Here is a 12,822-nt window from a genome sequence, read left to right on the forward strand (position 1 = left end):
ATAGAGCTGGACTTACTATAGAAGGTAGGACTTACTATAGATGCAGGACTTACTATAGAAGGTAAGACTTACTATAGAAGCTTAGACTTACTATAGAAGCTAGGACTACTATAGAAGGTAGGACTTACTATAGAAGGTAGGACTTTCTATAGAAGGTAGGACTTACTATAGAAGGTACGACTTACTATAGAAGGTACGACTTACTATAGAAGATAGGACTAATTTTAAGAGGGCCTTTTCTTTAGGCTGAAGGTACTTTAGATAAGGGACTCACTGACACTTCAGTGGAGGGACTTACTCTAAAGAGGAACTTACTCTGATCTTCGACGTCAAGGTTCCTCATCATCCAGGCAATAAGGTCGACTGGTGAAGACTGAGGGGATCTTCGTCATAAAGCTCTTGACAGTCTTCACCGGCACCCCCGTATCTTCACTCTGCATCTGTTCCACGATCTTCCATCTGCAAGAGTTTATGTTGGTTGGCGGGAGTTTATGTTAGTTTGGCGAGGCTGCGGGGGCTGATGGACGCTTGTAGGGGGACTGATGGAAGCTTGGGGGAGGGGGGGCTAGGGAAAACTGGAGGACGTGTGTGGAGGAGGACATCTGCTCTTCGATCTTCTCCGTCTACAATGTTAATTTAGTCTGGAGGAGGCTGGAGGGAAGGGTGTAGAGAGGACATGAGTGGACATGAGTGGAGGCGTGGGGAGGAGAGACACTTTTGTGGGAGCTGTGGGACATGTGTGGGAGGTTGTCGGACATGTGAGGGAGATTGGGACATATGAATGAGGTTGTAGGACAAGTGTGGGAGGCTGAGGGACATGTGTGGGACACTGTTGGACATGTGAGGGAGATATAAGGGACATGGGGAGATTGGACAGGTGTGTGGATACTGTGGAACATGTGAAGGAGGTTATGGGACATGTATGGGAGGCTGGGGACATGTGTGGGGCTGGGGACATGTATGGGAGGCGGGGGACATGTATGAGCTGGGGACATGATGGGAGACTGGGGGACATGTATTGGAGGCTGGGGGACATGATGGGAGACTGTGGGACATGTATGGGAACTGGGGACATGTGGGAGGCTGGGGGACATGTGGGGCTGTGGACATGTATGGAGGCTGGGGACATGTATGGGGGACTGGGGACATGTGGGAGGCTGGGGACATGTATGGGAGGCTGGGAGACATGTATGGGAGGCTGAGGGACATGTATGGGGAGACTGGGGACATGTGGGGGCTGGGGACATGTATGGAGCTGGGGACATGATGGAGACTTGGGACATGTGTGGAGGCTGGGGACATGATGGGAGGCTGGGGACATGTTGGGAGGCTGGGGACATGTATGGGGAGGCTGGGGACATGTATGGGAGACTGGGGGACATGTATGGGAGACTGTGGGACATGTATGGAGACTGGGGACATGTATGGGAGACTGGGGACATGTATGGGAGGCTGTGGGACATGATGGGAGACTGTGGGACATGTGGGGCTGGGACATGTGGGAGGCTGGGACATGATGGGGACTGTGGACATGTGGAGGCTGTGGGACATGATGGGAGACTGTGGACATTTATGGGAGGCTGTGGGGACATGTATGGGAGACTGTGGGACATGATGGGAGACTGTGGACATGTATGGAGGCTGGGGACATGTGGAGACTGTGGGACATGATGGAGACTGTGGACATGTATGGGAGGCTGGGGACATGTATGGGAGACTGTGGGACATGTATGGGAGACTGGGGGACATGTATGGAGACTGTGGGACATGTATGGGAGACTGGGGACATGTATGGGAGACTGGGGACATGTATGGGAGGCTGTGGGACATGATGGGGAGCTGTGGGACATGTATGGAGGCTGGGGACATGTATGGGAGGCTGGGGACATGATGGAGACTGTGGACATGTATGGAAGGCTGTGGGACATGATGGGAGACTGTGGACATGTATGGGGCTGTGGGACATGTGGGGGCTGTGGGACATGATGGGGACTGTGGACATGTATGGGAGGCTGGGGACATGTATGGGAGACTGTGGGACATGATGGGGAGCTGTGGACATGTATGGGCTGGGGACATGTGGGAGGCTGGGGACATGATGGGAGGAGTGCTGGGACGTGTATGGGGAGGCTGGGGACATGTATGGGAGGCTGGGGACATGTATGGGAGGCTGGGGGACATGTATGGGAGGCTGGGGGACATGTATGGGAGGCTGAGGGACATGTATGGGGAGGCGGGGGACATGTATGGGAGGCTGGGGACATGATGGGAGGCTGGGGGACATGATGGGAGGCTGAGGGACATGATGGGAGGCTGGGGACATGATGGGAGGCTGAGGGACATGTATGGGAGGCTGGGGGACATGATGGGGCTGGGGACATGATGGGAGGCTGAGGACATGATGGGAGGCTGGGGGACATGATGGGAGGCTGAGGGACATGTATGGGAGGCTGGGGGACATGATGGGAGGCTGGGACATGTGGGGGCTGGGGACATGATGGGAGGCTGAGGACATGATGGGAGGCTGGGGGACATGTATGGGGAGGCTGAGGGACATGTATAGGAGACTGGGGACATGATGGGGAGGCTGGGGACATGTATGGGAGGCTGGTGGACATGTATGGGAGGCTGGGGGACATGTATGGGGAGGCTGGTGGACATGATGGGAGGCTGAGGGACATGTATGGGAGACTGGGGACATGATGGGAGGCTGTGGGACATGTATGGGGCTGGGGGACATGTGGGAGGCTGGGGACATGGAGGGGCGTGGGACATGTATGGGAGGCTGGGGACATGTATGGGGCTGGGGGACATGATGGGAGGCTGGGGGACATGTATAGGGAGACTGGTGGACATGATGGGGAGGCTGGGGGACATGTATAGAGACTGGGGACATGATGGGAGGCTGTGGGACATGTGAGGCTGAGGGACATGTATGGGAGGCTGGGGGACATGTATAGGAGACTGGGGGACATGATGGGAGGCTGGGGGACATGTATGGAAGGCTGGGGGACATGTATAGGAGACTGGTGGACATGATGGGAGGCTGGTGGACATGTGGAAGGCTGGGGGACATGTGGGGAGACTGGTGGACATGATGGGAGGCTGGGGGTGTATGTGGAAGGCTGGGGACATGTATGGGAGACTGGTGGACATGATGGGAGGCTGGGGACATATGGGATGGCTGGGGGACATGTATAGGGACTGGTGGACATGATGGGGCTGAGGGACATGTATGGGAGGCTGGGGGACATGTATAGGAGACTGGTGGACATGATGGGAGGCTGGGGATATGGAGGCTGGGGGACATGTATGGAGACTGGTGGACATGATGGGGCTGGGGGACATGTATGGGGACGGGGGACATAGTGGGAGGCTGGGGACATGTGGAGGCTGGGGGACATGTATAGGAGACTGGTGGACATGATGGGAGGCTGTGGGACATGTATGGAGGCTGGGGGACATGTATAGAGACTGGGTGGACATGATGGGAGGCTGTGGGACATGTATAGGGAGACTAGTGGACATGATGGGGCTGGGGACATGTATAGGAGACTGGTGGACATGATGGGAGGCTGGGGGACATGTATAGGAGACTGGGGACATGATGGGAGGCTGGGGGACATGTGGGAGGCTGGGACATGGGAGACTGGGGACATATGGGAGGCTGTGGGACATGTATGGGAGGCTGGGACATGATGGGAGGCTGTGGGACATGTATGGAGGCTGGGGGACATGATGGAGACTGGGGACATGTGGGTGGGACATGTGTGGGAGGCTGGGGACATGTAGGAGGCTGGTGGACATGATGGAGGCTGGGGACATGTATGGGAGGAGGCTGGGGACATGATGGGAGGCTGTGGGACATTATGGGAGGCTGGGGGACATGATGGGAGGCTGTGGGGACATGTATGGGAGGCTGGGGACATGATGGGAGGCTGTGGGACATGTATGGGAGGCTGAGGGACATGTATGGGAGGCTGGGGACATGTATAGGAGACTGGTGGACATGATGGGAGGCTGGGGGACATGTATAGGGACTGGGGACATGATGGGAGGCTGGGGACATTGGAGCTGTGGGACATGTATGGGAGGCTGGGGACATGATGGGAGGCTGTGGGACATGTATGGGAGGCTGTGGGACATGTGTGGGAGGCTGGGGGACATGATGGGAGACTGTGGGACATGATGGGAGACTGGGGGACATGTATGGGAGGCTGGGGACATGTATGGGAGGCTGGGGGACATGTGTATGGGAGGCTGAGGGACATGTATGGGAGGCTGGGGGACATGTATGGGAGACTGTGGGACATGATGGGGACTGGGGACATGTATGGGAGGCTGTGGGACATGTATGGGAGGCTGGGGGACATGATGGGAGGCTGTGGGACATGTATGGGGCTGTGGGACATGTATGGGAGGCTGGGGACATGATGGGAGGCTGTGGGACATGTATGGAGGCTGTGGGACATGTGTGGGAGGCTGGGGACACAGATGGGAGGCTGGGGACATGATGGGAGGCTGTGGGACATGATGGGGCTTGGGGGACATGATGGGAGGCTGGGGGACATGTATGGAAGGCTGGGGGACATGTATAGGAATGGGGACATTATAGGAGACTGGTGGACGATGGGGCTGGGGACATGTATGGAGGCTGGGGGACATGATGAGACTGGTGGACATGATGGGAGGCTGGGGCATGTATATAGGAGACTGGGGACATGATGGGAGGCTGTGGGACATGTGGGGCTGGGGGACATGTATGGGGCTGGTGGACATGTATGGGAGACTGGTGGACATGATGGGAGGCTGGGGGACATGTGGGACTGGGGACATGATGGAGGCTGGGACATGTATGGAAGGCTGGGGACATGTATAGGAGACTGTTGGACATGATGGGAGGCTGGGGACATGTATGGGAGACTGGGGGATGATGGGAGGCTGTGGGACATGTATGGAGGCTGAGGGACATGTATGGGAGGCTGGGGGACATGTATAGGAGACTGGTGGACATGATGGGAGGCTGGGGACATGTATGGGCTGGGGACATGTATAGGAGACTGGTGGACATGATGGGGCTGGGGGACATGTATAGGAGACTGGGGACATGATGGGAGGCTGGGGACATGATGAGGCTGGGGACATGTATAGGGGGCTGGGGGACATGATGGGAGGCTGTGGGACATGTAAGGGAGGCTGGGGGTATAGAGGCTGGCGGACATTGGGAGGCTGGGGGACATGATGGGGGCTGGGACATGTATGAGACGTGACGATTGGAGGCTGGGGACATGTATGAGAGGCTGGCGGGACATGATGGGAGGCTGGGGACATGATGGGAGGTGGGAGAACATGATGGGAAGCTGGGGACATGGTGGGAGGCTGGGGGACATGATGGGAGGCTGGGGGACATGTAGAGAGGCTGGCGGGACATGTGGAGGCTGGGGACATGTAAGGAGACTGGTGGACATGATGGGAGGCTGGGGACATGTATGGGAGGCTGCGGACATGATGGAGGCTGGGGACATGATGGGAGGCTGAAGAACATGATGGGAAGCTGGGGACATGGTGGGAGGCTGGGGACATGATGGGAGGCTGTAGAACATGATGGGAAGCTGGGGCATGATGGGAGGCTGGGGACATGATGGGAGCTGTAGAACATGATGGGAAGCTGGGGGACATGTGGGGCTGGTGGGACAGTGGAGGCTGTGGGACATGTGTGGGGCTGGGGACATGATTGGGGAGGCTGGTGGGACATGATGGGAGGCTGTGGGACATGTGGGAGGCTGGGGACATGTATGGGAGGCTGGGGGACATGTGGGGCTGGGGACATATGGGAGACTGGGACATGATGGGAGGCTGGGGACATGTATGAAGGCTGGGGGACATGTATGGGAGGCTGACGGACATGTATTGGGAGGCTGTGGGGCATGATGGGAGGCTGTGGGACATGTATGGGAGGCTGGGGGACAAGTATGGGAGGCTGGGGGACATGTATAGGAAGCTGGGGACTATGGGAGGCTGGGACATGATGGGAGGCTGGGGACATGTATGGGAGGCTGTGGGATATGTATGGGAGGCTGGGGGACATGTATGGGAGGCTGGGGACATGTATGGGCTGGGGACATGTATGGGAGCTGTGGGACATGTGTGGGGCTGGGGACATGTATGGGAGGCTGGGGGACATGTATGGGAGGCTGGGGACATGTATGGGAGGCTGGGGACAGGTTCGAATCTGAGGTTGCGACATACGAGCAAACAAACAAAACGTGAGGAAACACGGCAACAATATAACATTGTCTTGCATAATATAAACTCAAGTGATTTATGGGCTATGTACTCGAGTTATCTTCACCGTAAATACACAACAGAATACTAAAGTGACTGTTTCTAAATAACCTGTACCATTTGTGTGTGTGTGTGTGTGTGTGTGTGTGTGTGTGTGTGTGTGTAACCTGACAGCTATTAACTGGCACCCTTTACCTGGTGTGTACACGGCTAAGTCTCGCTAACATGAGGTAAGTGGCGTGGGTTTATCACATCGTGGGGAGGGATAGAGAGGAGGACGTTCTCTCCCCCATCCTCCCCAAATATCAAACTTTTCCGTTGCTCTAATATTGTTGCATAATTTATTTACTCCTGTACATAAGTTAGAGAGAAAGTGAAAGGAGTCTCCGTGTACTTTCGACGGTGTCTTGTTGTCTTACGTTAATTGAGTTGACTGGATGCGTTCTTATAAACTGCTGGTTAAGGGGAAAATTCAACTTAAGCTCCTTTGAAAATCCAGACAGCGCTCGTCCAACACATCACAGTACGTACGTGCAGGTTATTACTGTTATTATAATTATTATTATTATTATAAAATTATTATTATTATTATTATTATTATTATTATTATTATTATTATTATTATTATTATTATTATTATTAATATTGTATTTATTATTATTATTGTTTTATTATTATTATTATTGTTATTATTATTATTACTTTGTAATAATTATCATAATATTATCATTAGTGCACATTTTAACGCTAACTCAGCCTATATCCTAACTTAAAATATTCTAATCTAACCTAATCTTACCCCCCCCCCTCACGTAGCGTTAGGAAGGTTAATCTTCAGGTGAACACGCAAAACCTCTGACACAACCCCATGAGTGTGAGAGGCCAGTAATAACCTTCCTCCTGCCTGCAGTATTGTTATAGCTGTGATGACCTTGAGTTTACGGCTGGTGAGAGAACGGGAGGAAGATAATTGTACTAGCAGGATGCAATTACTTCATTAAATCAAGCTGGGTGCAATTATTCACCACATTTACACTCGTCTCTCTCTCTCTCTCTCTCTCTCTCTCTCTCTCTCTCTCTCTCTCTCTCTCCAAAGTCATGACATCTCTTATGACAGCTGACACACCGTGACATGGGTTGTCATATCATATGACAACTCATGTGACTCATATGGTGAGGTTCCAACACTTTACACGGAGTGGAGGGGGAAATACGTAGAAATTCATAATGTTTCCTACTCTTCCGATCGATCGACAACGAAGGAATGAAATACGTACACTGCGTGGTTTAATTTCATAACAACTGTTTATGAAGTTTAAATACAACTGTTTATACACAACGTGGTTTAAATTCAACTATTTAAGCCCTAAGTGTTTTAAATTCAACTGCTTAAACACTATGTGGTTTAACTTCAACTGTTGATACACGACGTGATCAAAATTAAACTGCTTATACACTACGCGGTTTAAATTCAACTATGTATACACTATGTGGTTTAACTTCACAAAACATTTCAATGGACGAGTTGACGGTCAACATGTTTTTTTTTAATAAAAAGCACTTCAGCGAGTAAAAAATGTGATGAATTTCACTATGGTAACCATATTTTCTAATAAAATAGGCCAGAAAGTAAAAAAAAAGGGGGGGGGGTAAAGTTGCTCAAAAATCACTTGACTGCAAAACCCCCAATGATTGGCTGTGACGTCACAGGCTGATAGTGAAGCCAAGGGCGGGAGTCAGTCAGTTGATATGCACCTTTGATAAAAATTAACGTTAAAGGAAAGAAAAATGCATCGTTGGTGCTTCGTTGCAATGTGTAAGAGTAGGGATAGAGACATAGAGACACACACACCAGGAAAATATTCGTCTCAGTACCGAGGGAAATAAAGTGAAGGAAGATGGCTTGCTGCTCGTTGAGAGTTTCCCATGTTAGCACTGCTTCTACTGTTGTTCATATATATTGCCATGTATTTAATGTCGGTATAAATAAAATAGTTATCTGGTGCCATCGTGTGTATTTGATTGCTCGGTGCCAAAATGTGGCACAGAAAGATGAGAACTTTTGACAGTGGAATTTTAAGCTTTCACCATTTCGATTTCCTTAGTTATTGAGGTTAGAAAAGGACTTGGAACAGCCATAGCCAGATGATTAGTTTGGGACAATCAGAGATAGGCTCGGGAACGCCAGGAACATGCTGGAGTGCCCTAGGGACAGGCAGAGTCCAAATATTTCACCCTTAACTGCTACCATTTGTAGGTAAGATTTCATTAAGTTAGTCGAGGTTAGATTATGATACTGTAGTGGACTTCTCCCCTACAACTGCGTAGCCGCAGCCACCAGCTGCTACCATCTTCCCTAGCAACCAAAAGAGCGGCAAGGCGGGGGCGTCACCAGATGTCGCAGTATCTTAGCAACGGAACCAAAGACCGGCGACTTTCTCGGGTTTTCCCAACATGACTCATAGATGACTCACGGCTGCTGGGTATATAAGCTCTGTCTCTCCATTGAGATTCATTCTGGCCCATCTTCTTGAACACGCAACACCTCCTCCAGCAAGCTCCACGCTGTCCAGCTTTCATTCAACCAGGAGGCCAGCAACAGGCAACATCTTCTCTAACGAAGCTCCTGCACATCTACCTCCTTCAACACGCTACTCACCGAACGTCTCTACTGAGCAGCTCCTCACCACACGGCACCTCCAGCACCAGACTGTCTCTCATATAACTTATATTATACAAGAAAACCACCTTAGAGTTTCCATCCATCCTGAGTGCTAGACAACGTTATACCACAAACTCCTACAATACCTTAGGTTATTATGTTGCTTCTTATTAACTTTCTGATGTTTCTTTCAGTATCCTGCCATGCTCGTCATCAAGAGGTGAAAAAATCTAAAGTTCCACCAATTGCATGATTACTTACGCTTGTATATAATTTTCTATTAAAGTACCTGGTACTTGGATACAATATTCCTAACTTTAAAAAGTAACTGCCACTCGTGATTACAAATGTAAGAATTAAATCTTTCTTCTCACATTTTTCTTGAGCAAATTTTAGGAACATTAACTTGTAATGAAAGTTTCTGTTGCAAACAAATTATTGTTAGACTCCTGAATCTCCACATTTCCTTCCCAGGTGAAGGAGGATATGAAGAACTACTGCTTCTAAATTTAACACAAAAGAGCATTTGTGAATGTATAATATATATTATTAACCACAGTACAACTGTATCTGGCAATATATGTCTCAAGTACAAATATTACAGTACAGCATCTTGAATACAAGTACTGTGTGCTTCATCACAGCCAGCTACCAACCCATGTACACTATGACCATACCTCTAACAATTAGTTCTTGTTTGTACACTCTAGGAAATAATGACTAATGATAGATAATAATGGTTAATGAGTGCACCACCAAGTTAAAGGCAGAAATATGTTGTAATATTTACCCAGCAACAAGCATTCTCAAACCACAGTCCAGACCCTGTCATCACCTCTATACTGACCCATATCTTCACTAATATTATACTTTAATAGCAATAGGGAGTGTATGAGAGTTATGTAGGTTTATTAGGGGCATATTTAGATATCTAAAATAGGTATATTCTGCCTGTGTATGGTGCAACGTCTGAGCAAGTCAGCTGATAGTATAAACATTGGGGCTTACAACTTGTATCTATTATTGTTCACGACATTTTTATCACTTACGAAATGCCTCTGGCTCACATCGTTAAAAATGCACCTTTACACCTTTCATGAACAGGGCTGATGCGATCTGAAGTGGCCATCCGCTGTAAACTCCTTGACTTCAGGTTTATGTCGTCGTCCGCCCCAGTGTTCTGAGATTCTGACGTCATTGCCAATACGGTTGCCGTTTCCTCAGTACCACAAATATTTAAATTTATCACGATTAAATCACGATAGTTTCAACTTTAATTTAAAAACAATATATATGTTTATTCCGAACAGCGTGATAGAATGTGTTGAATATGTATCCACAGAACCGTCAAATCGTCCATTGCCGTAGTTGTGGCTCCTTAAAATAAAAAGGAGAAAGAAACTAAATCCATACGAAGTTTTCTAATAATTGCGTATTGTACTGTTGAAGTCATTGCTATGGGTATACAGGCGTGCTTTTGTTTCCTCGCGGGTCGAGAAGTGGGGCGATGTAACAATTACCTTTACCGTATATTGTGTGTTAGGTTTTTTTATGCATAGTTTCTGTATACATATGAATCACAAACCGGTTGATTACCTTTGTTTTAAATATGTCATACGTATGTAAATAATTTATAGATACTGTATGAATATGTATACAGTATATGAATCAGACTTATGATTATTTTCTTTGTATATCTGTGCGTATATTGGTAAATATAATGCATATACTATACATACATGAAACACTTATGAAATACCCTGCTCAGTACATCTGTATGTAAAATGTTCAAAGAATACATATATATATATATATATATATATATATATATATATGGATAATATAAATCTTGATAAAATACGGGATATATCTTTATTCAAGACATCTTCAGAGGCACTGGAATATATTTATCAAGATATATATATATATATATATATATATATATATATATATATATATATATATACATATATATATATATATATATATATATATATATATATATATATATATATATATATATATATATATATATATATATATATATATATATATATATATATATATATATATATATATATATATATATATATATATATATATATATAAACTGTAATGAATAATTGTCAATAACTACAGCTAAATGCACTAATTAAAACACCTGTAATACAACACTCCTAACTCAGATATTTACAGTTTCTGAAGCTCTGATAATGTTGTCAAGGTGTGACACCTCCCTGGTTCTTCAGTACGTGATAAATATTCTTACATATTTTACTTGTGTGTGCCCGTGCGTCAACCTTATAAATATTCAAATAGCTCTCTCTCTCTCTCTCTCTCTCTCTCTCTCTTTCTCTCTCTCTCTCTCTCGTGTGTGTGTGTGTGTGTGTGTGTGTGAAGCATATCTCATGAGTATTTTTCCTCACACTTCACAGATATTTTTAAGTTGATACTGAAGAACCACCTAAACATGTCCACACACAAAGTTTATTGTTGAGCAGTTTGATACATTACTGTACTCACCACAATTTACTATACTCTGGATACGGTCTTTCAAACATTCTTTAAGTAAATTTTGTTCCCTTAACTGGTAGAATCTTGTTAAGGCAGAGTTTCCTAACTGGCGCTCTACTGAACGTGTCTAGTTAGTTCAGGCAGTCTCAGTGTAATATGAAAGCCATTTTGAGTGTCAGTCTCGTGTTTTCACTGAAGTCGGCCAAAACATTCTTTCATATCAAGTTTCGATAAATATTCTAATAGTCCAGACATACATTGTTATTAACTCCCTCGTGTAGAGCGAATGGTTTATTTATACTCAATATGTCAGCAACTGTCCTGTGCACAAATCATCTCAAAAACTTATGAGCAGATTTTTGTGAAACTTGTTAGTGGCTTCGATAACCAATGCACTTTATTAAATATGATTATTCCACTTACGGAAACAAGTTACGTCTTCAATCACTTGGGAAAAAATATATCGATTTTTGGATGCAGTTAATCAGCCTAACCTAAACCTAACCGATGATGTACAGTATGTGTTGCACGTGGGGAATATATTCTATAAGCACAATCCTGGAAATATGAGAACTAAATTCGCCAACAGTGAACCTGAACCATGTTTTCGATAAATTATAAAAAAATCTGTCTACCGAAAGTAAACTTAATGTATGGTAACCAGAAAGGTACAAGACGACACACGAGTCACAAAATTGCGGTACGCTGATGAAAATTGAATGCTGATTTAGAAGCTTCCTTTTTCATATAAAACACAAACACTACTACTACACTACTTTACTGTCACTCTGAATCGAGTATGACGATCATCTAGCTATGATAAAATAATATGAGTTATTAGGGATGTCACCTAGGTTAATGAGTTTTGAGGTGACTAAAGAGCCCGATACGGGACCAGGAGCGTCTTCCACATTCGTTGCACATGTGGAGGGCTCCATCTACTGTGGGAGTCGACTCCCAGGTGAGGGAGTCGATTTAGCACCTTTTCAGGTTTGTCTTAAGACTATCCTTATACCTTATCAATTGCCCGACAGCATAACGATAACTATTCGTTAGGTGACTGTAAAGTAGCTGCTTTGGCAGTCTACTGTCGTCCATGCGGGTAAAATGCCAGTTCAACGTAGTTGTTCATGGATAATGGTAGCCTCGATGCTCCTACAGTTGGTATCAGCAAGAATGCTGGAATTTGTTCTCTTGTCTTCCCAGCGAACTCGAAGGATGGAACGTAAACTACGTTGGTGAAAGTTTTCAAGTGCCTTGACGTGCCTCTTGTATGTAACCCATGCCTCACTGCCATATAGTAGGGTGGGCAGGACCACTGCTCGATATACGTGCAACTTTGTGGATAATTTCAGCTCCAT

At 46.8% G+C, this 12,822-nt stretch overlaps 2 protein-coding genes across 2 annotated transcripts; both read right to left on the bottom strand.

The window, feature by feature from the left end:
• Window positions 1-329: 329 nt before the first annotated feature.
• On the bottom strand, window positions 330-3,807 carry LOC121864415 (extensin-2-like). The gene is made up of 2 exons (XM_042363439.1): window positions 977-3,807; window positions 330-459 (listed from the first exon to the last, which is right to left on the bottom strand). The coding sequence occupies exons 1-2, from the start codon at window positions 3,805-3,807 to the stop codon at window positions 330-332; spliced, it is 2,961 nt and encodes a 986-aa protein (XP_042219373.1).
• A 60-nt stretch (window positions 3,808-3,867) lies between these two features.
• On the bottom strand, window positions 3,868-5,907 carry LOC121864414 (extensin-2-like). The gene has a single exon (XM_042363438.1). It carries the CDS (start codon window positions 5,905-5,907, stop codon window positions 3,868-3,870), a length of 2,040 nt encoding a protein of 679 aa, XP_042219372.1.
• Window positions 5,908-12,822: the final 6,915 nt, after the last annotated feature.

The sequence above is a fragment of the Homarus americanus genome, unplaced genomic scaffold (genome assembly GCF_018991925.1).
Source record: "Homarus americanus isolate GMGI-L3 unplaced genomic scaffold, GMGI_Hamer_2.0 scaffold51265, whole genome shotgun sequence".
Classification (NCBI taxonomy): Eukaryota; Metazoa; Arthropoda; class Malacostraca; order Decapoda; family Nephropidae; genus Homarus; species Homarus americanus.